Source organism: Diaphorina citri, unplaced genomic scaffold (genome assembly GCF_000475195.1).
Source record: "Diaphorina citri unplaced genomic scaffold, Diaci psyllid genome assembly version 1.1 scaffold610, whole genome shotgun sequence".
Lineage (NCBI taxonomy): Eukaryota > Metazoa > Arthropoda > Insecta > Hemiptera > Psyllidae > Diaphorina > Diaphorina citri.
In genome coordinates, this window is record NW_007378043.1 from 132827 (window position 1) to 157314 (window position 24488).

The 24488-nt window shown below is 40.6% G+C and overlaps 1 protein-coding gene across 1 annotated transcript in view; it reads right to left on the reverse strand.

Annotated features, from left to right (window-relative positions):
- Positions 1-716: 716 nt before the first annotated feature.
- The window catches only part of LOC103510529 (titin-like), a gene marked incomplete at its 5' end in the record, with an annotated part of 39360 nt that continues 15588 nt past the window's right edge, over positions 717-24488 (reverse strand). The window contains 23 exon segments of the mRNA XM_026824555.1: positions 717-1756; positions 2241-2340; positions 2983-3188; positions 4941-5357; positions 6034-6180; positions 6642-6836; positions 7690-7794; positions 8204-8290; positions 8929-9222; positions 10123-10270; positions 12299-12450; positions 13521-13602; positions 15808-16094; positions 18003-18156; positions 18460-18572; positions 18947-19203; positions 19729-20032; positions 20553-20841; positions 21664-22088; positions 22167-22231; positions 22413-22471; positions 23616-23788; positions 24050-24202. Coding sequence (XP_026680356.1) covers positions 1557-1756; positions 2241-2340; positions 2983-3188; positions 4941-5357; positions 6034-6180; positions 6642-6836; positions 7690-7794; positions 8204-8290; positions 8929-9222; positions 10123-10270; positions 12299-12450; positions 13521-13602; positions 15808-16094; positions 18003-18156; positions 18460-18572; positions 18947-19203; positions 19729-20032; positions 20553-20841; positions 21664-22088; positions 22167-22231; positions 22413-22471; positions 23616-23788; positions 24050-24202 — 4412 coding nt within the window.

Genomic DNA, 24488 nt, shown 5'->3' on the forward strand with positions numbered 1-24488 from the left:
TACAAGTTATAGCGCTCATAAAGTGAAACCGTTCTCTACATACACACTGATAACTTGAGAAGATAAAGGGCGTAACTTCCATGCCAGCTACATAGGAGTTACGCCCCTTAGCTTCTCAGTTATTTGAACGTGTCAATTTACGATTTGTTGAGTGTCCGACTAAGTTGGAAGGGAAAACGACTTTCCAAGATTTTCCTAGGAGTAAAAATAAGAGCGAATAAGAGAAACATAGGGAGGAAGACTTGTGAAGTGTCACAACAAACAAAGCTTCCTTGTTTGCCTACCCAGGGAAGGTAGAGCAAAAGGGGGAATAAACTCACAAGTTTAGCTCAGGGAAAGCTAAATTTGTAACTTTAATCATGAAAATATAAAGGAAGCTTTCCAGTTGTAAAGATGCCAGAGCGGTATTCTAAGGATCAGATTGAAGCCTACATCTGAGAATTAGTTCAAATACTTCAGATACCAGTATGTAGTAAAAAAGATTAGGTACAGTAGCATATGATCGCCTATACCTTAACCATGGATTAGTACATAGGTAAGTTAATCGAAGAGATAAGGAAGACAGGATCAGAGAAAGCCAGCCGTTCCGAGAACGAACATTATCCCTTCAGGACAAAATACGCCCCGGGCGGGAATCGAACCATGAGAAGATAAAGGGCGTAACTTCCATGCCAGTTACATAGGAGTTACGCCCCTGAGCTTCTCAGTTATTTGAACGTGTCAATTTACGATTTGTTGAGTGTCCGACTAAGTTGGAAGGGAAAAACGACTTTTCAAGATTTTCCTTGACGGAAAAAAAAACAAGAATGAAAAATAAGAGAACAAAATAGAGAGAAAGACTTGTGAAGTGTCACAACATACAAAGCTTCCTTGTTTGCCTACCCAGGGAAAGTAGAGCAAATGGGGGAATAAACTCACAAGTTTAGCTCAGGGAAAGCTAAATTTGTAACTTTAATCATGAAAATATAAAGGAAGCTTTCCAGTTGTAAAACCTCACAAGAGACTTTTCACGAAGGATTTGAAAAGGATAACAGAGAAACTAATTTAGGCTGGGTAGTGCCAAAAACAGAGAGTTAAGGCTCGTCCTATCAGACATACCTGCAAAATACGGACTAGAATGATCGTATTTCCAACAGCGTATTTTACTGACAAAATAACTACGGGTAAATCCTACGTAAATTTACTGAACTAACCGAAATTATTTCGGCAGTAAAATACGCCGAATAAATCCAAGTATTTCGCAGGAACATCCAAAACCCGGGCCCAAACTCAAAAGCGTCAGACGTCTCCTGAAAGGGGTGCGTTCACATTGAGACGAACAGGTAAATACCAAAGCGATCCTCTTTCCCAACGTCCCAATCTGAACACACCCCTCTAGAAAGAGAAGAAGAAAAATCCTGAAAAAGATCGTTTTTCAAGGGCACCGACCTGAGGGATGTGATTCTACGAGTTTTTGATGAGTTTCAAAGTATTTTTGAAAATATTTTCAATTAAGATATACTAAAAATTAAAATTTTCCCAACAATTAAAGGTTTTTTCCAGCAATCCTTCGTTTCTTACTTGAACAGACTCCTGGCGTAGTACCAGATCTTGAAGAAGTACTCACTGCGTCTGAGCAGACTGCTCTGGGCGTAAGAGCTGATGTCAGCATCCATGTTGTGTTCTTTGAGCCAGGAGGAGTTGGTCTCTGTACTCATGCTCATGGTGGGAATGTCCTTCTCCGCGAAGTCGTCGTCTTCTGGCTCTTCTTCTCCTTCTGTGGGGAGGAAATCAGAGGGGGGGATTATAGAAGTGAGACAACGGAAGGGAACGAGAGAGAGGGATTATAGAAGTGAGACATTGAAGGGGTAGAAAAAAATACCTAGCAAAAAGGAGTGTCAACACATAGTCGACCGGCCATCGACCGATGTCGGCTGAACCGTCCACACTGCCTTGACAACATATGTAGATTCACCTCGTCGATCGACTATGTTTGGGCACAGCTGAAGGGAGTAAAAAAACTGAGGTACAATTAACTGAATGAACTAGGGAAAAATGTCACTATGGGGCCGCGAACAGCCCGATTGAGGTCAAAATCAAATGATGAATTATGGAAGTGTGTTAATCAAGGAACTTGTGAGGAGTATCCATGTAAACATTTCTCTAAAGCTTTCATAAAGAACCTCGTTCGTTTTATTTGAGCAAATTAAATCAACGTAGAAGCAGGGTATAACTATTCTACTCTATCTGGTGTTACTTACCGGTAGGTCGCTGCATAAGGAATGGTTCGTCGTTTTCTAAGGGTTCACTTAGTCCGACTTCATTTCGAGCGAAAATTCGTATGAAATATTCGTGATCCTCCTGCAAACACAAAAAAACAATGATTTTTTTTTAAGAGGTTTCATAGAGGGAACTGTAACTGCCAAGGCCTCATCGTCTCGAAATCGAAGAGTGAAGGAAGACAGGATAGGAGAAAGCCATTCCGAGAACGAACCATATCCGTTCAGGATAAAGTCCGCCTCTGGCCGGGAATCGAACCCGCGACCTAGCGCTTACAAGGCAGACGCGCTACCAACCAAGCTAGGCTGGCACTTGTACCTTCTTATCTACTCGTAAATCTTTTACCTCCTTGTAAATCCCTCACCGTCAGTTTACTTATAAATAGTTTACTTACTTGTAAATCTTTGACCGTCAGTTCACTTATAAATCGTTTACTTACTTGTAAATCTTTGACCGTCAGTTCACTTATAAAGTACGGTCTTATATTTAAACTTTTGCCACCTTAGTAGCTATTTCGCTGGGAAAGGCACTTTTATCTACTCCTAAATCTTTTACTTAGGTAGGTACTTGTAAATCTTTTTAAAAGACACTTATATCTACTCATACATCTTTAACTCACTTGTAAATCTTTTAGAAAGGCACTTCTATCTACTCATAAATCTTTTACTCACTTCTAAATCTTTTAGAAAGGCACTTATATCTACTTATAAATCGTTTACTTACTTGTAAATCTTTGACCGTCAGCTTCTGCACGCCCACTTTGGTGCGCCCCACTTGCATCCACATTGTCTTCTTCACGTCTCTCATCACCACCTCGTATCCTTCTAGGGGAGCACCACCATCGGATTCCGGTACCCCCCATTCCAAGATGGCGGCGTTGGCACTTAGACTGCGGATCTCCAGGGGGGCAGTGGGTGGGGATGGAACAGCTGTAAGGAGAGAAAGAGAGGAAGTTGTATTAGGAGACTATTTGATAAGAACGCGAATTTTCCTAGTAGAATCTGAACCGATTCCCCCCCTTCTGAAGTCCATTCTTTGGCCCAGGGCTTCTGAGCCCCTCTTTTGAAGCAGGGCGGTATCCAGGGTTTTGTCGAGGGGGGGGGGGCGAGAGTCCAAAAAGTGATGTAGGGGGGGGGTGGATGCTCCAAATTTTTGGAGCCTACCTTTGCAGTAAAGGGGAAAATTGAGCTCTAAGGGGGGGCGGGCCCCTCGCCCCCTCTAAATACGGTCCTGTTTTAAAGGAAATACAAAAATTAGTTTAACCAAGTTAAGTGGCAAGATTAGAAATTAGTAGTTTGTTAATAACTGCCATATTGATGAACTTGCATTGCATTGGGCTTTGAGCAAAGTGTCAGGTCTGGATTTCGTGACTAATACTAAAGTAACTAATGTTATTCTAAGGAAACAAAATTAACAAAAAGGATTAAGGGTATTAGGAAAATATTGAACAGAAAAAAAAAACATAAGAACACCTCTGACGGATTTTCTTAGTTATATCACACAGATAAAGTCGCTATTTCTGAGTAGGTATTGTTACCAATTTTCGGAATTCATGCTACTCGTACTATTGAAATAGAAGATTTTTGCTCGTGCTCCAACACATGAAATTTAATCGAATAATGGTCACATAACTGGAAAGAAAAAAACATGCCTGAAACTCATACAAGACATTAAGGTTTCCACATCTGCAGCAAACAATCTGAAAGACAGTCCAAAATTCGACCCGATGCCATGCAAAAACTATACTGACCAAGAAATAGAGGTACGTAAACGATACCGAAGAAGAAAGATAAATAGGGAATATAAAATGGGTGATGGAAAGAAAATGAAATGATAAGAGATAATCTCGGTAAAATAAGAAGTAAAGGAAAAGACGATAAACAAATACAGTTAATAGGAGTGTAACAATGGAGGGTATAAATAAGGAAAAGAAAGCATTCAGACACAAAGAAGAGATCAAACAATGAAAACATAGAAAGAAAAGAAAAGAACGGAAAAAAACTGGAGAAAAAAGGAGAAATAAACTCAAAAACATCAACGGAAAGACACATATAGCTGCAAAATTAAACTTATAGGGAGGAAGAAATGAACAAATGGAATAACAAATATAGAACCTGAAAAGGGAATTTACAAGCAGGAAAAATGACAGATAGGGTACGGAAAAAAATGGGACAAGGAAACACATTGGGGCGTAGACATTCGAATGGGCGGGGCTTCAAACAGTCGTCCGGACACAGGGTAAGGGTGGGGGATCAAACAAATACAGTCAATATAACAATAGTGAATAGGGGATAAGGAAAGAGAGCATTCAGACACAAAGAAGAGATCAAAGAACGTAAACTAAGAAAGAAGAAAATAGGGGAAAAGTGGATACAAAGGGCAAAATACACATACAAAGCTGTAAAACTGAACATATAAGAGGAAGAAATGAACAAATGGAATAACAAATATAGAACCTGAAAAGGGAATTTACAAGCAGGAAAAATGATAGGGTACGGAAAAAATGGGACAAGGAAACACATTGGGGCGTAGACATTCGAATGGGCGGGGCTTCAAACAGTCGTCCGGACACAGGGTAAGGGTGGGAATCGAACAGACGACCCGCAGACTGTGAGATCACCACTGGAGCTGACGATACTGACGGGGTAGTTTCGCCAAGAGGATAATTAACACAAGCATACCCAGGTCTAAGAAGTCCGGGGATAGACGGATAGGGGACAGCTGAGGTACGTCGTCTGTGACGTCATGAGATACTGTGACGTCATGACCTACAGGAGTGACGTCAGAGTGTGATGTGATGAGACCCGTGGCTAGATCCTTGGCAGCTAGGAACGCTGCTGTTGTTATGCCCGTGGTTTGTACTGGGCCGGGTTTCACCACTTTAGATGGAGCTTGTTTTCCTCCTTGTTCAGTTTGAGCGGACTGGGTTTGTTTAGAGCTAGATTCATCGTGAGACTCAACAGTATCTTGAACAGATTTTGTGGCCACTCTACCTTGCTGGCGTTGGGTAGAGGCAGTGTCTCCTTCAACATCTCCTTCTACGGGCAGCCTATGTCTATCTTCTTCGCCTTCGACGGATAGCCTATGTCTAACGGCAGTAATATTTTAAAGGCACTTTTATGGTCTCCCGATTTTATAATCGGCGAAGCCATATATTAATTATTTTTCAGAGTACCTTAGGGCCTTGGGTTAACAAACGAGCTTAGATCTCGTTTTTCACGTGCAGGTAAAAGGAATGGATGCATGCAGGTTTTGGGGTAATAGAGGGATCATGCAAGTTTGATTGGATGATGCATGCAGGTTAAGACGACAGGATTACGTTAATATTTTAAAGGCACTTTTATGGTCTCCCGATTTTATAATCGGCGAAGCCATATTAATTATTTTTCAGAGTACCTTAGGGCCTTGGGTTAACAAACGAGCTTAGATCTCGTTCACGTGCAGGTAAAAGGAATGGATGCATTTTAAAGGCACTTTTATGGTCTCCCGATTTTATAATCGGCGAAGCCATATATTATTAATTATTTTTCAGAGTACCTTAGGGCCTTGGGTTAACAAACGAGCTTAGATCTCGTTCACGTGCAGGTAAAAGGAATGGATGCATGCAGGTTTTGGGGTAATAGAGGGATCATGCAAGTTTGATTGGATGATGCATGCAGGTTTGAAGATGGACGATTTATTGGTACCTATTCGATGAGGCATCTTTCGTCTTTTTAACTGATGTTCAAATCAGAGGCAATGGAAACTACACACACAGCGTTCTTGTTAGTTTTCCTTTAGGGGTTTCCAGATGAGTTTTCGGCGATGTAGCTCGCACATCTGCCTGGATTTCTGCAGCTGATGATTTACGTGACAGGCTCTCCAGAAAGAGACCTTCTAATGTTGAAGATCTTCTTGATATGCTACCCCTGGGGGAGAGTCCTGCAAGTGTTTAGTGAAGCGGGGGGTTAGAAAGCGGTTAGTTTGGTTTAAATGCCAGAGCGGTATTCTAAGGATCAGTTTGAAGCCTACATCTGAGAATTAGTTCAAATACTTCAGATACCTAAGTATGTAGTAAAAAAGATTCGGTACAGTAGCATATGATCGCCTATACCTTAATCATGGATTAGTAAATAGGTAAGTTAATCGAAGAGAGAAGGAAGACAGGATCAGAGAAAGCCAGCCGTTCCGAGAACGAACATTATACCTTCAGGACAAAATCCGCCCCGGGCGGGAATCGAACCCGCGGCCTAGTGCTTACAAGGCAGACGCACTACCAACCAAGCTGGCAAGTGAGATCTAAATAAAGTAATAACTGATCATAAAGTGTAGATATGCGTAACCGCAGAATTGCAGATGATATATGTACCTTGAAAGCTGTTGCATAAAAAAGACGCACTTACTTGCATGCGTTGCCAGGGCAACCAGTTCGGTAGTAGCCTCCGGTCCCAAGCCGACCGAATTCTCAGCAAACACTTGGAAGTAATATTCACTCTTGTCCCTTAGATTCTCCACCGTGTATTGTAGGATAGAGGGATCTAACGTGGCCACCTTGGTAAACTTGAGACTGTTCTTCTCTTGTTGCTGAATGATGTAGCCTGAGGGAGCATTGGAAACGTTTGGTCAGATTAAAAGGAATTTTCAATTATGTTAAGCATATTTAAATGCTTGTCACAAATATCGTTCCCCGATTATTACACCTAGATAAATTTTATGACTTGACTTGGACTCGAACCACCAACCTCCAGATCCAAAGTCCAACGCGTTAACAACTGCACCACTGAGGTTGTTTGGTCAGAATAATTATTTATTTTATTCTCTCCCTCTCTCTCACACACACACACATACGCCCTCTCTCTCCCTCCCTCTCAAGATATCTTATCTTGGACATTGATGTTAATTAATAAAACCTTTTAAGAATTAAACCTTGGTAATGGTCCATTTCATTAAGAATTGTATGAAAGCCCGAAAATTCTGCGTGTATGCAATGTGTAACACTTCTTGCAACAAGGAATGTCCGTTTTACTTTTCCGTGTAACACTTCTTGCAACAAGGAATGTCCATTTTACTTTTCCGTGTAACACTTCTTGCAACAAGGAATGTCCATTTTACTTTTCCGTGTAACACTTCTTGCAACAAGGAATGTCCATTTTACTTTTCCGTGTAACACTTCTTGCAACAAGGAATGTCCATTTTACTTTTCCGTGTAACACTTCTTGCAACAAGGAATGTCCATTTTACTTTTCCGTGTAACACTTCTTGCAACAAGGAATGTCCATTTTACTTTTCCGTGTAACACTTCTTGCAACAAGGAATGTCCGTTTTACTTTTCCAATTTTTATGTGGTCCTTCGGGCTGGATTAGAAAATGCAATTTTTTAAATGTGGTCTAAACGGGACGGATTTTTTTTTTTTTCAAGTACTTATGGCTGAGTTATGTTTAGTTTCTTACCTGTAAGTGCCGTATCTCCATTACTAATAGGAGGTCCCCATTGTAGTGTAACACTCCTCGTGGTAATGCTGGTAACCTTCAGGTTGGTAGGCTCTGAGGGTGGACCTGTAAATAATTACATCAATGTGACATTAGAAAATTATTGATGTAATACTTACATCAATCTGACATTAGAACTCGGGGTATAGTAGAACAAGAAAATTGAGCGAGCTAAACTTTAGCAAGAGGAAACCCAAAATCTTCGTCCGGACAAAAGAAAAACTGGCACATAAGGGAGTTGTTATTGACCAAATTCGGTCATATACTGGTATACCTATTTGAGGTAAATTGAGTAGATTCGTGTAAGCTTAACTCATCTTTTGGGGGAGTTGCCCCTACACCTAATCCTTAGAGTTAGCTTTTTGTGTATCGAGTGAAGCAATAAATTGACTAAAGAAATAGCTAACATAACTAAAGAAATAGCTAACAATGTGACTCAAAATAATCAAGTGTAGCCACACAAGAACGTACTTACGTCTGTCTTTGGTAGTGGGAAACAGTTTTAGCAAAGCGAATAATCCCTTGGATTGAAGTTTCTTAGCTAGAATGCTGCCGGGCTTGCCTGCAAAAATCGCCGGTAAGAAAGCAGATGCAAAAGAAGCAATGAGATTAGATTAGTAAGCGACTACAGCTGGTTAAAGTTAAATACCGTTAAGCAAATATTTAATAAGTACCTACTTAGCTGCCTAATTTAAGCAAGTTAATAAGCGATAAAGCGAGTAGTTTTGCCTATGCTATGACTGTAATTCTTTATTCTATATTAGAGAAGCTGTTAAAAATTCAAATTAAATAGTAAAGAAAAGGCAAATAACCATCTTAAGAAAATTATCCGATTGCCTGTTATATTATCTCAGATTAGGCCTGTCGGAGAGATATTGTTAAATCCCAACTGTAGCTATGTATGCCCTCAATGGTTAAAAGTTCTAATAAAATACTAAATACAATAATTATTTATATTAAGGCCAAGAATAAGGTTCATTGCATACTGGAGAGAGGCATTACATCCGTCAAGACACAGTGAGTTTTATCAAACTCAGTTTCACCAGTGTGCACTGCTCTGTGTACGGGTTTCACTAGTGTGCATTGTGCCTAAGTGTCAGAAAGCAACCTAAAGTTCTAAAAAGCTTTGAAGTAAAAACAAGAACAAAAAGTGGTAAAATCTAGCGACAAAAGCAAAAGCCAGCGACATCGCCCACTTACTCAGTCGTTTTCCTCCGACCACGATCTCCTCACAAGCCGGTCCGGAGCCTACTCGGTTCCGTGCCGTGATTCTAAAGTCATACGAGACGTCTTTCTTGAGGTCCGTGACCGCTAATGTCGTCTCGGTCACGGTCGCGAGATGTGTGTAGGTCTTCTTGGAGGTCTCCTTTCGCTCTACGGCATAGTCTAGGATAGGACTGCCACCGTCATGTTCAGGAGGTTGCCACTTGATGGTAAGAGTGGTGTCGGTGACATCGGTAACACCCAGGGGACCTTGTGGTGCAGATGGTACACCTGGAGGGAAAGGGAAAAGGGTATTATTGAGATAAATGTTTATGTTTATTTCAAACTATCTAGATATGCATTATACAGCTGGCCTTATTGACAAAGGATATAACATTGTAAAATTATGTCATTTTTCCATTCTGAGTAAAATGTGTAAGGCCGGATAAAATAGGTGCACTTAGACCTTATTTAGATAGCGTTGGTAAAGGGACTATTCAGTCTCATTCTGGAAGTACAAACATGTATACGATGTTCTTTATCTGATGGGGTTGAGTGGATTGGAACAAATCATAAGCCTTCAGACACACTCCATTTGTCAAGGTTTTTGGTTTACCTTGCCCTTGGGATCAATTTAATTTGAAGAAACCATTTACTAATGAACATTTGTAATAAAACAATAAGTTGAATAATAAATAAGAACGTGTATAAAAGGGCAACTTACGGAATTTGGTTTTGAAGTTGACAGAGTCACTCTCGATAGGTTCAGATGATCCGATAGGAAATAAATGTTTATGTTTATTTCAAACTATCTAGATATGCATTATACAGCTGGCCTTATTGACAAAGGATATAACATTATAAAATTGGGTCATTTTTCCATTCTGAGTAAAATGTGTAAGGCCGGATAAAATAGGTGCACTTAGACCTTGTTTAGATAGCGTTGGTAAAGGGACTATTCAGTCTCATTCTGGCAGTACAAACATGTATACGATGTTCTATTCTTTATCTGATGGGGTTGAGTGGATTGGAACAAATCATAAGCCTTCAGACACACTCCATTTGTCAAGGTTTTTGGTTTACCTTGCCCTTGGGATCAGTTTAATTTGAAGAAACCATTTACTGGTGAAAATTTGTAATAAAACGATAAGTTGAATAATACATAAGAACGTGTATAAAAGGGCAACTTACGGAATTTGGTTTTGAAGTTGACAGAGTCACTCTCGATAGGTTCAGATGATCCGATTGGGTTCTGAGCTACTACACGGAACATGTACTCTGCATTCTGCTTCAACTTCTGAATGGTGTAAGATGAAATGTCTGCATCCACATCCGTCACCTGAATATGAATAAATTGCCATTAGAATATGATTTTTATTCTTATTTTTATGAGAGTTATTAGAGGGAACTCTAACTGCTAAGGTATTATCGTCCCGAAATTGAAGAAAGAAGGAAGGCAAGATAGAAAAAAGCCAGCAGCTCGGAGAACGAATATTATCCATTCAGGATAAAATTCGCCCCGGGCGGGAATCGAACCCGTGGCCTAGCGCTTACAAGGTAGACGCGCTACATCTGTCACCTGAATATGAATAAATTGCCATTAGAATATGATTTTGATTATTATTTTTATGAGAGTTATTAGAGGGAACTGTAACTGCTAAGGTATTATCGTCCCGAAATTGAAGAAAGAAGGAAGGCAAGATAGAAAAAAGCCAGCAGTTCGGAGAACGAATATTATCCATTCAGGATAAAATTCGCCCCGGGCGGGAATCGAACCCGTGGCCTAGCGCTTACAAGGTAGACGCGCTACCAACCAAGCTAACTACGCTGGCTTATTTATTTCAAATAATAAAAATAAAGTGGTTTAGGCCTTTGTAGCGAAAACACAACCCCGACCCAAAGTTCTGACTTTCATTAGAAATGAATAGCTCACCCCTAAAGAGGATTTGGCTAAAAACATTTAAGAAGGGGTTGTAACAGTGTAACACTCATCAGCTCATCACTTACTCTCTTAGACGGCACAATCACAGTTCCATTCACCGTCCATTCCGCTTTGGGCGGGGGCAGCGCTTTGAACCGGACCTCAATCTTCAGGTCCTCTCCCTTCTTGACCAACACCTCCGGCGGTGGAGGTGGATCTATAACAGGCGCTGTTTCTACGGGCTTCTCAACCTGAGAAAAAAAAACAACAATAAAATATAATGCAATCAAGATAGAAGCAAGAAGAATTTTAACGAAATAAATTATACAGAGGAAAACCGTTCCTGAAAAGTTTGCACTCGTTTTTCGATTGCAATTATTTCAACGAGTTACTTTCTGGTGTTGACCCAGCACCTAAATGGGAAGTATTGTGTCTCTTATCGCCCATCTGATGAGGGTCATACTGCGGGATGGGCATGCTACGACACAGACCACGTGCGTCTAATGTAGCAGTTGTTTCATTGCTATGAAATAAAAACGGCGGTGGAACACTCATCTTTTTTACTTTCTATTACTACAGTATAGCGGAGCTATACTAGTAATGAAAGTATTGCAATAGGGTGACCTTAGTGGTAGCGCTGGCTTGACCTAAGGCGTTACTGAGGGTGATGGTGTAGTCACCCAGATCCTTGTCTTCGAATTTCACGATGGTTAGTGTGGCAGAGTCTTCTTCCATAGTTGGAATTATCTGCAAAACGGGGGAAATTAGAATCAGTAAATGGTTTCTTCATATTGTTGTTATTACGGCAGCTCAGCTGTAGCCAAATGGTGACGGCAGAATGAAGAAGAGATATCTTTTTTTTTCTGCCAAACAACAGAGTGATGGTCTCTAGCTCTAGCCATATTTAATTGGCTTGTCCTGAACCGCAGTCCACCATCGTAAGGACTTGCCCTTCAAGTGGGAGAATGACCTAATCGCCAAGTTCCCGACATTTGAAAACAACATTTCAATTGTGGAAAAGAACTCATCTTAATTAATTTCAAAATGAGCCCTATGTTTTCCCGAAAGAAAATAAATCAATAAATTAATATCAAACTGAGTTTTCACAGTGAAAGGCCTTTGTAGCAAAGTGATTAAGGCACCCGTCTTGTGACCAAAGCCTAGGGTTTGAAATTTTGAATCCCAACACAGGTGAGGAATTTAAGCCTCATGATCAATGATTGACAATTTCATTTACCTTCGCCCAAACCATCTTCTCCTTATCACATTTCTCCAGGATATATTTGGTAACGCTGACACCTCCATCATCTAAAGGCGGAGTTAGGCCTTTGTAGCAAAGTGATTAAGGCACCCGTCATGTGACCAAAGCCAAGGGTTTGAAATTTTGAATCCCAACACAGGTGAGGAATTTAAGCCTCATGATCAATGATCGACAATTTCACTTACCTTCGCCCAAACCATCTTCTCCTTATCACATTTCTCCAGGATATATTTGGTAACGCTGACACCTCCATCATCTAAAGGCGGAGTCCAGGCTAATGTAACAGAGTCAGGACCTACATCCTGAATAGACAGAGTGTCGGGACGACTGGGTTTGTCTGCAAAAATGTCAGGTTTGAATTTTAGAACCAGTTCAACCCATAAAAATTCACACATAGGAGTATGTACCAACCTATAAAAGACCTTGGTTAAACTGCGGGTGTGAAGGACTTTTGAGTGTGGCTCAGCAGGATAAACTAGGTATGTTTTAGTCAATATTTTAGTCTCTTACACACGTACAGAATCTAAAAATACCTATCACAGGTTGTTTTATGCCAAAAGACGATATCTAAAGAAAACAATGCCTGGAAATAACATAACATGCTCAGTACATATACTTAATGAATCCTTGGCTGCTAGGAACGCTGCTGTTGTTATGCCCGTGGTTTGTACTGGGGTGGGTTTCACCTCTCTAGATGGAGCTTGTTTTCCTCCTTGTTCAGTTTGAGCGGACTGGATTTGTTTAGAGCTAGATTCATCGTGAGACTCAACAGTATCTTGAACAGATTTTGTGGCCACTCTACCTTGCTGGCGTTGGGTAGAGGCGAAGACCTTGGTTAAACTGCGGGTGTGAAGGACTTTTGAGTGTAGCTCACCAGGATAAACTAGGTATGTTTTAGTCAATATTTTAGTCTCTTACACACGTACGGAAACTAAAAATATATATCACAGGTTGTTTTATGCCAAAAGACGATATCTAAAGAAAACAATGCCTGGAAATAACATAACATGCTCAGTACATATACTTAATGCAAACATAAATATCAAAGAAACAGGTTATAAAATTGAACGTAGTGTAAAATCAATCTTTGCATAATTGGAACCTAAGGAGTGCAAGATTTGGGTAACATTCAACGTGCGAAGAACTTCGCTAACATTTGGAACAAGGGAAAATTATTTTGGAATTTTGGGTAACATAGTTCTAGGACTCATCAAAAAATATTAAGGAATCTTGGGTAACATAAGAGGGGCCCTAGAAAACATGCTTGGATCACAATTCGACTGATAAAACAGATGCAACCCTTATTTCGAAAATAACAAGCGGGTATTTCTGATGCAACAGTGCAACACATAGTGTGCAACTGCACAACATATAGTGTGCACCAGTGCAACACATGTTTGTATTTACCGCAAACTACTAACGGCGCCGGTCTGATCATCTCTTCATCTGTTGCTAAATACCTATCACAGGTTGTTTGCATAATTGGAACCTAAGGAGTGCAAGATTTGGGTAACATTTAACGTGCGAAGAACTTCGCTAACATTTGGAACAAGGGAAAATTATTTTGGAATTTTGGCAAACATAGTTCTAGGACTCATCAAACCATATTAAGGAATCTTGGGTAACATAAGAGGGGCCCTAGAAAACATGCTTGGACCACAATTCGACTGATAAAACAGATGCAACCCTTATTTCGAAAATAACAAGCGGGTATTTCTGATGCAACAGGGCAACACATAGAGTGCAACTGTGCAACATATAGTGTGCACCGGTGCAACATATAGTGTGCACCAGTGCAACACATGTTTGTATTTACCGCAAACTACTAACGGCGCCGGTCTGATCATCTCTTCATCTGTTGCAAAACAAAACAGGTATTTCTTTTGTAAGTAACATTCTAGTCTAGTCAAAGGAAGCCCTAATGCTGACATTACGAACAAAAGGGGGGAAACTTCACACAACACACAACTCATTCGGTTGAATGTAAAGTAGGTACGCTTTAGGATTTACCAAGAGCTGGAAACATAGTAGGAATAATAAATACCTACATATGTAATGAATTTACATACCAGGGGAAAAAAATCATACAATACAACAGAAAGAGGTAATCAAAAATTTCATACACCATTATTTGGGAGTGGAAAGATAAACTTTAGATTAGTGTGTATGGTATTTAAAAACAGGTATTGCAATTTAAACATTGGCCCTAACTGATAGGTGGTTACGTATATCATACAAAAGGAAACGTTCCAGACACTAGGACTGAAAATGCCGTCAATATATTGACAAAAGGGTAAGACTGAAAATAATGCCAAAGTAAAATTGTTAAGGCACCTAATGGAATGGAATTAACAGAAGTAAACACATCTATCCAAAATACACAAAGACAGTGCGGTTAGACAGCATGGGGAAAGCAAAGAGGGCATCCAAATACATCCATCATCTTACGTAACTTTGGAAGTGACCACAGTTTGTGAAGAGCATTGTTTCTGCCACCTTTGATATAATGAAGGACTTAATAATTGACTAGTTCAATTTATGTGCAAGTAAAGAGGTGGATGTCATAAAAAAACCATTTTGAAAATAGTAAAGTATTTCGTTTTATTTCTCGAAATGAGAAATATTTACCTAACGGGTATATATCTACCGAACTTTAGAACACCCTAGCCTAAGATTTCTAATTAAGAGAGATTATTGAGTGTCCATGAAACAAATGAAACATATTGAAAAACAATTTCTTTGTAAGGGAAAAACGAAACTGAAAGATATATTTTGAAGTGATTCCAACGTAACTAGTAAATAATGATACATTGATGATTGGTAGAAACAAAAATAATGAGGGATAATGTCTGTTTCAAGAATTTTAAAAAAGTCTTTTTTTGGAAATGCACAATGAATTGTTTTCCAAATTTTCAAATGAGAGGAAAATTTCATCTTGTAAAATTCTCTTTCTCGAGAAAATTCAGAGAAAAAGCTCTCAAAGCTCGAATCAAAATATTTTATTATGCATAGTAAGATTAGTAAGGAATATTTCCAAGATTATGGTGATTTGCAGGTTATGGTGATTTGAAAGGCTCTACAATACTCTAAATTATTCAGAGGTCTGAGGTGAGCTAGACTTGGACTTTTTCAAAGGTATGGTGATTTGCAAAGGCTCGTCGTCTGGACAGGGTGGCAGAACATACGCGGGTGATGGAGATCTGGATGCGGCCGCTACGGATGCCAAAACCAAAGACGAAGCCAACAGAGAGAGAGAGAGAGAGAAAGCGTGTTAGGCGATTGGTAAAGAAAGATTAGAGCACATAATATATTGTCGGTCCTGTTAGAAAACCTCGTATGTAACTCTAATTTGGAAACTTTCAAATATGGAAGAAACAACAATGCACATGAATGCAAGCACTTTTTTTAAAAACTAATTTATCTTAGCCTGGTTGCAGTTATTTTTAGTATACAAAAATTATTATTAGGTATTTTATTTTATTTATTTATTAACCCTTCCTTTGAATATGTTTAGACTGCGGGAGTAAAGGAACTTTTCAGTCTCATCAGTAAATGGTTGCTTCAAATAAATTGATTCCAAGGGCAAGGTAAACCTAGACCCTTAACGAATGAAGTGTGCCTGAAGGCATGTGATGTGTTCCAAGTTCCAATCCACTCGACCCCATTCTAGCAGTATAAACAGGGTATATTCCATTCTATTCTTACCTTCAACGGTGAGCGTTGCTTTGGATTCCTTGTCTCCCGTATCTCCTACACGGCAAGAATATTCTCCTGCATCCTCCAAACCAGCGCTGAATATAATCAGCTTCTGTTTCTTGCCGTCTATACTCAGCGTGACGTTCTCAGAGAAGGCAATCTCCTTGCCGTCCTTGTACCATTTGACCAGGGCGTCTCCCTTGGTGAGTTCGATCTCGAATGAGGCTTTCTCGTCACGAGACACCTTGACGTCTTGCAGAGGCACGGAGATTTCTGGTGGCAGTTCTAGGGGAAAAGATTAAAATGGTGAAAATTAATTTATTTTTTTGTCGCTCAGAATCCCATGGGCTCATCTGAACCTATCGAAAGTGACTCTGTCAATTTCAAAACCAAATTCCGTAAGTTGCCTTTTTACATGTTCTTATTTATTTCTCAACGTCAGTAAATGGTTTCTTTAAATTAAATTGATTCCAAAGGCAAGGTAAACCTACACCCTTGACAAATGGAGTGTGTCTGAAGACATGTGATGTGTTCCAATCCACTCGACCTAAACTTAGTAATTTCCAATAGACACAATTTAGTATTGATAACAGTATATTTATCGGAGATTTCATTGATTTGATGGCATATTTTATGGGACGAGCCTTTTTTTCTTACAAAATAGAACATACAAAAACGTAGTCAATACATACAATACAATACAACAGCAAACGCCTTTACAAATTGTCCGTCAATAACCGGGACTCGAACACCAGTCCTCCGGATAACAAGTCGTTCTACTTACCCACAACGTTGAGTTCAGCAGAGGTTTCCTGATCAGGCAAACTACAAGTATATTCTCCCTCATCGTGTACTGATATGTCTGAAAGATATATTTTGAAGTGATTCCAACGTAACTAGTAAATAATGATACATTGATGATTGGTAGAAACAAAAATAATGAGGGATAATGTCTGTTTCAAGAATTTTAAAAAAGTCTTTTTTTGGAAATGCACAATGAATTGTTTTCCAAATTTTCAAATGAGAGGAAAATTTCATCTTGTAAAATTCTCTTTCTCGAGAAAATTCAGAGAAAAAGCTCTCAAAGCTCGAATCAAAATATTTTATTATGCATAGTAAGATTAGTAAGGAATATTTCCAAGATTATGGTGATTTGCAGGTTATGGTGATTTGAAAGGCTCTACAATACTCTAAATTATTCAGAGGTCTGAGGTGAGCTAGACTTGGACTTTTTCAAAGGTATGGTGATTTGCAAAGGCTCGTCGTCTGGACAGGGTGGCAGAACATACGCGGGTGATGGAGATCTGGATGCGGCCGCTACGGATGCCAAAACCAAAGACGAAGCCAACAGAGAGAGAGAGAGAGAGAAAGCGTGTTAGGCGATTGGTAAAGAAAGATTAGAGCACATATATTATTATAGTGTCGGTCCTGTTAGAAAACCTCGTATGTAACTCTAATTTGGAAACTTTCAAATATGGAAGAAACAACAATGCACATGAATGCAAGCACTTTTTTTAAAAACTAATTTATCTTAGCCTGGTTGCAGTTATTTTTAGTATACAAAAATTATTATTAGGTATTTTATTTTATTTATTTATTATTATTTTATTTTATTTTTATTTTTATTTATTTATTTTTTTTTTTTTGCTTAATTTTTGTGTAAAAGATACAAGGTGTGAAAAGATTAAAATGGTGAAAATTAATTTATTTTTTGTCGCGCAGAATCCCATAGGATCATCTGAACCTATCGAAAGTGACTCTGTCAACTTCAAAACCAAATTCCGTAAGTTGCCCTTTTACATGTTCTTATTTATTTCTCAACATCAGTAAATGGTTTCTTTAAATTAAATTGATCCCAAAGGCAAGGTAAATCTACACCCTTGACAAATGGAGTGTGTCTGAAGGCATGCGATGTGTTCCAATCCACTCGACCTAAACTTAGTAATTTCCAAGAGACACAATTTAGTATTGATAACAGTATATTTATGGGAGATTTCATTGATTTGATGGCATATTTTATGGGACGAGCCTTTTTTTGCTTACAAAATAGAACATACAAAAACGTAGTCAATACATAAGTACAATACAATAGCAAACGCCTTTACAAATTGTCCATCTCGACGCTACAACATTTTTATGTCAATAACCGGGACTCGAACACCAGTCCTCCGGATAACAAGTCATTCTACTTACCCACAACGTTGAGTTCAGCAGAGGTTTCCTGATCAGGCAAACTACAAGTATATTCTCCCTCATCGTGTACTGATATGTTTCTAATGAGCAACTTTCTAATGGTGCCTTTCTTTTCAATTGTGACCTTCTTGCTAGTCTTGATTTCTTGGCCATCCTGAAAAAAATATTGGAAGAAATCATATTAGTGATTAATCAATTATTGTAGAAGCAATAATTAGAAAGAAAGAAATTAGAAAGAAATGGAAGAAAAGTATACAAAAATTGTCCTCATAGAAGTAATAATTCGAGAGAGAGGAGGGGAAAAAAAGAGAAAAGTATACAAAAAAATAATGATATCTCCCCAGAAAAGAGGGAGAAAAGGAGAAAAAAGTACGCAAAAAGTAGTGATATCTCCCAAAAAAACACTTCGTGTAAGAAGTTAAACGCCAAGGTTGTAATTTCCATGTTTTGAACTTACTTTGAACCATTTGACGTCAGCTTTGTCAGACGTGACTTCCACTTCTAGGACGGCGTTTTCTCTTTCTTTGACTTCAAGATCATCCAGCTTCTTGATGAATTCAGCTTTGCCCTCTGAAATCAATCATCGATTCAAATAAGTCGCTTATTGCCATGAAACGTATAAATCAATGGTCAAACATTAGACAAGAAACCTCTCTTCCATTGAACAGAAATGAAAGTTGTTACTTGCGATATATGTACTCTAACTCCTCATAGCCTTTTCTGAATGTCTTGAAAACATTTTTAAACGCTTTGTGGTACCAAAAACGTCTTTGTCTTCAATATACTGTCTTTTGAATGTCTGATAGGCTCTAATGCTAATGTGAATGGCAAAATTGTTGATATTCAAAAAGTCCAGAGTTTCAGTTTGCAGAATTATGGTCGTCTTTCTAGGCCCTAGTCACGGACAAGTAAAAAAAAAGGGGGGGAAACTAGTTGCGGCCTACCTTTTACGGTGACAGTACACTTGGTCTCCTGGTTCTTAACGTGACACGAGTACGTTCCAGCGTCCAGGGTGCCTATCTTCTTAATGACCAACTTGTGGGTGTGCCCCTCCTGGGATACCTCCCGATGGTCCATGCCCGATATTTCCACTCCGTCCAGTTTCCATTTGGTGGACACGGTATGCGAGGTTTCGCATTCCAACACCAGAGTGTCCCGCTCGTCAATTGTCACTCGAGCGTTGAGCCGCTTGGTGAACGTTCTGCAATAGAATAGAAAGGAATAGAATAGAATAGAATAGAATAGAATAGAATAGAGTAGGATATAATAGAATAGAATACATAGAATAGGATTTAATAGAATAGAACAGGATACAGAAAGCTTGCAATCTTGCCAAAAAAGGAAAAACCCCCGTGGGAATCCAAAGAACAAATTTTAATGAACGCCCGGTTTTTGATTGATTATGCAATGTGGAACTCATCAGTTGACGTCACGTCGACTTCCGTCGATTGACGAGGTGAATCTATGTTGTCGAGGTGGTGTACATGGTTTCGATCAATATCGATCGAGTTGATCGGGGGCCGTCCACTATGTGGACACATCAGTAAATGGTTTCTTCAAATTAAATTTATCCCAAGGGCAAGGGAAACCTGGACCCTTGACAAATGGAGTGTGCCTAAAGGCATGTGATGTGTTCCAATCCACTTGACCCCACAGCTCAAGATACAACAAACACCAGACACTGGACACAGGTGAGGACAATATGAAACGTATATCTAACACTTACACTTTCTCAACATCCACAGTAACCCGCGCGCCGTGAGTAGCGCTACCCAATTCATTGGTCGCCACCACCTTGTAGTCACCGGCGTCTGTCTCGGAATCTGCCTCCTTCAGCTCCAGAATGATGTTCTCCCCGTCAAATATCTCGCGTTTCTTGGGCGAGCTGAGCAGGGGCTTGTTGTTCCTGAACCACACGATGCTGGGGGCGGGGCTAGCTTTGACTTTGGCCATGAGGCGGATGGTGCCCTTCTCCTTGACGGTCTTCTCTTCAAACCGCTCGATGAATAGAGGGGCTTGACCGGGTGAACCTGCGAGGAGGTATACGATTAGAGATTTTTTCAAATATACAGGCAGTAATCGCGATCGATAGTTCTGTTCTCTGGCGATAAGCGTAAAAGTTTAAGCAAAGCATAGACCTTAGGTACAACTGCAAAGTGAAGAACTACTTAAAGAGTTAAGCGATAACGTGAAAGTCGACACAAGCATTACGTGATATAATACACTCCCAAGGGCCTCAATATTTCCATAGAGACAAAAGGGACTTTTTTGATATCCTTGGTGAAATACCTATCTTATGGCTGAATCCAAAAAACGAATTTAAATTTCGTTTAAGTTTTGGATTGAGTAATCTCAATTTGATTTAAAAATAATGTTGATAATAATAAAACAACAATCAGATTAGACACTTAATCCAAGAGTTTAACTTAAACGGTGTTTAAACTCACTGTGTGGACCTGGCCATTCAAAACTCTCAGTTAAAGAAAAGTGGTTGGGTGATGTCGTTCGTGGAATACCACCTGGTTAGAGTGATGATCAAGTTCTACTTACGGTCCACATTCAGATTGGCTGCAGACTCCACCGTGCCCTCCTTGTTGGTCACCTTCACCGAATATCTTCCCTTATCTTTGGTGCTACACTGGATCAGCGTCAGAGTGTGTGTATTTTTCTCTGAAGTGATCTGGCGGTCCTTGATGAGTTTGCCGTCCTTGTACCATTCCACCTTGGGAGACGGCTCACCACCCACTTGAACGCTTAGGACGGCGCTTTCACCTTCCGTGATGGAAACGTCATGCAGAGGCTCTAGGATGGATGGTTTTTCTGGTTTACCGGTGTTCACCTGAAGAAGAAGGCAGTTCAGATAAGTGTCTAGTGGTTGTTTTATTGCTACGAAAGAAGGCACTTCAGACAAGTGTCTAATGTAGTGGTTATTTCACTGCTACAAAATGAAAATGGCGCGGCGATGAAACACTCTTTGAAAAATGTTTTGTAAGAGATAAGGTTTGCCGTAAATAAGCATCAGTTCCCAATATATCACTGAAGTTAAAGTTGAGCGTTGTATGTATGTCGAAGGATCATGGGTGACCATGACTATCCGGGCAATCGCGTGCTGGTTTTTCTCGACCTCACACACAATGGGTGAGGTTAATGCGGGTAGCTTGTCGCAGAATGGAAGGTAAAACAAAACCCCCGTCTCCAAAAAAAAAATAAAAAAAAGCTTGGGTTAAACCCTTGAAATAATAATAAAGAAAATAATCTAGAATAAACTCGCTATTAGAATGCTGTACCTCGTAGATTCGTCCTTTAGGGCTGTTTGTCCCTATAACTAATCCTCAAAGTGGGCTTTTTGTGTATGTTGGAGCACCTGAAATACCATCTCACCTTAACAGGGATGTCCATCTTGGCCTCTCCCTCCCGATTCTTCGCCACCACAGTGTACACTCCCTCCTCTCTCTTCTTAATAGACTTGATCGTCACAATGGACACATAACTGTGCATATCGGACTGGTCCGAAAACACCACCTCGTCAGTTTCCTGCAGAGGTTCGCCGTTGTTAGAATGCAGCACCTCGTAGATTCGTCCTTTAGGGCTGTTTGTCCCTATAACTAATCCTCGAAGTGGGGTTTTTGTGTATGTTGGAGCACCTGAAATACCATCTCACCTTAACAGGGATGTCCATCTTGGCGTCTCCCTCCCGATTCTTCGCCACCACAGTGTACACTCCCTCCTGTCTCTTCTTAATAGAGTTGATCGTCACAATGGACACATAACTGTGCATATCGGACTGGTCCGAAAACACCACCTCGTCAGTTTCCTGCAGAGGTTCGCCGTTGTAGTACCACAGGAGGTCCGGTTCGGGCACCGCCACCAGACGCACTTCCAGGGTGACTTCGGAATTCTCTTCGGCGTAAACCGGTTTGGTCTTCTTGGAGAACGTGGGCGGAATGCCTTCCAAGATGTCGGCCAAGGATGACTCCCTGGAGAGAGGGGGAAATATTACAAATGGGAAATATGCTTCTGGGAATTTTTTGAAATACCGAAAACCGAGGGGGAAAAATCTGGCTAGCCTAGTTAAATTCGTAGAAGCTTAACCCATCCTTTAGGGCTGTTTGCCCCTACACCTAAGCCTCGGAGTGGGCTTTTTGTATATGCTAGCCTAGATACCTTGGAAGGATGCACGTGATACCAAAGTAAAATCAGCGGCCAAAGCATCAGTTCCCAATATATCACTGAAGTTAAAGTTGAGCGTTGTATGTATGTCGAAGGGTCATGGGTGACCATGACTATCCGGGCAATCGCGTGCTACTGGTTTTTCTCGACCTCACACACAATGGGTGAGGTTAATGCGGATAGCTTGTCGCAGAATGGAAGGTAAAACAAAACCCCCGTCTCAAAAAAAAAAAAAAAAGCTTGGGCGGGAACACCTCGCGAATGATCAATGTGGCAACGTTATCACTGTCGTAGAAGATCTGGGGACAATGTGACAACAGTGGAAAGATTAGGAGCGCGGTTCACCTAATGGCCAGGCAAGTTAGCTTGGTTGGTAGCGCGTTTGTCTTGTAAGCGCTAGGCTGGTAGTTCGATTCCCGCTCGGGGCGGATTTTATCCTGAATGAATCATGTTCGTTTTCGGAATGGCTGGCTTTTTCCTATCCTGTCTTCCTTTTCTCTGTACTTTCGGGACGATAAGGCCTTAGTAGTTACAGTTCCCTCTATATTCAACACAGGAAGATTCTGGTGACAGCATCGTATTTGTCACCAGAGATGAGGGCGCTTCATGAAGAGCGGCGAGCGCTGGAATCACTGTCCTCAAGGAGGTAAAAGAAAAAAAACCTTACCAGTTAAACCTATGTACCTACATTCACGTTAAACCACAAGTAAAGAACTAAAACTTGAGTCGAGTGCACCTACCTGGAACTCCTCAGACGGTTTGATGACTGCCGTCTGTCGGAACCAAGTGATGTCAGGCTCCGAAAAATTGAGGCTGAGGGGGCCCGGCCACCCCCCTTCGAACCTAATTTTCTCCTGTACTGTAAGCAAGACTCCCAAAATTTGGAGCATATGGACTTACTCTCAAAGATAGGTAGCTTATCTATCTTCTCATGGAGCTTAGTCTGGACATACAGCTCGTAACTAGGTTCATCTCGCAGGTAAATGGCAGGAACAAAACCTTGCTCATGAGTCAGGAACTTCCTGACGAACCACCACTCGGAATTGCTACTGTCTGAAATGAGAAGAAGGGACAAACATGGTTAACACAAAAGCGGTCAAGCCAGTCTACTTAGTAGCGCGTTTGACTTGTAAGCGCTAAGCCGCGGGTTTAATTCCCACCCTAGGCGGAGTTTATCCTGAACGGATAAGGTTCGTTCTCGGAACGGTTGGCTTTCTCCTGTCTTCTCTTCTCTCTTCACTTCCGGGAAATTCGGGACGAAAGATTCTGGTGACAGCATCTTTGTCACCAGAGATGATCGCGCTTCATGAACGAGCGGCGAGCGCTGGAATTACTGTTCTCAACGAGGTAAAAGAAAAAAAAAACCTTACCAGTTAAACCTATGTACCTACATTCACGTTAAACCTCAAGTAAAGAACTAAAACTTGAGTCGAGTGCACCTACCTGGAACTCCTCAGACGGTTTGATGACTGCCGTCTGTCGGAACCAAGTGATCAAAGGTCTCGGATTACCCTCAACCTGACATTCAAACTGCACGGTAGAACCATCAGGTACATGCTTGGGCTGTAGCTTCTCGATGAACTTGGGCGCCGATGTCGACTCGCCTGGTTTTGGTTCTGTAATAAAACGAGCAACATGAAATGTCAAAGTTTATAGGGCCAGCCACTCACTATCAGATAAACCTGACTGGTACACCTGATCAGCAGGGCCGTATTTAAGGGGGGCCGAGGGGGCCCGGGCCCCCCCTCGAACTTCATTTTTCTCCTCTACTATACGTCAGACTCCGAAAAATTGAGGCTGAGGGGGCCCGGCCACCCCCCTTCGAACCTAATTTTCTCCTGTACTGTAAAAATTTGGAGCATATGGATTGGACTTACTCTCAAAGATGGGTAGCTTATCTATCTTCTCATGGAGCTTAGTCTGGACATACAGCTCGTAACTAGGTTCATCTCGCAGGTAAATGGCAGGAACAAAACCTTGCTCATGAGTCAGGAACTTCCTGACGAACCACCACTCGGAATTGCTACTGTCTGAAATGAGAAGAAGGGACAAACATGGTTAACACAAAAGCGGTCAAGCCAGCCTACTTAGTAGCGCGTTTGACTTGTAAGCGCTAAGCCGCGGGTTTAATTCCCACCCTAGGCGGATTTTATCCTGAACGGATAAGGTTCGTTCTCGGAACGGTTGGCTTTCTCCTGTCTTCTCTTCTCTCTTCACTTCCGGGAAATTTGGTACGATAAGACCTTAGCAATAAGACCCTCTATCAAGCCACATATATATATATACTGGGAAACGGGAATTTAGCTAAAAATTAAG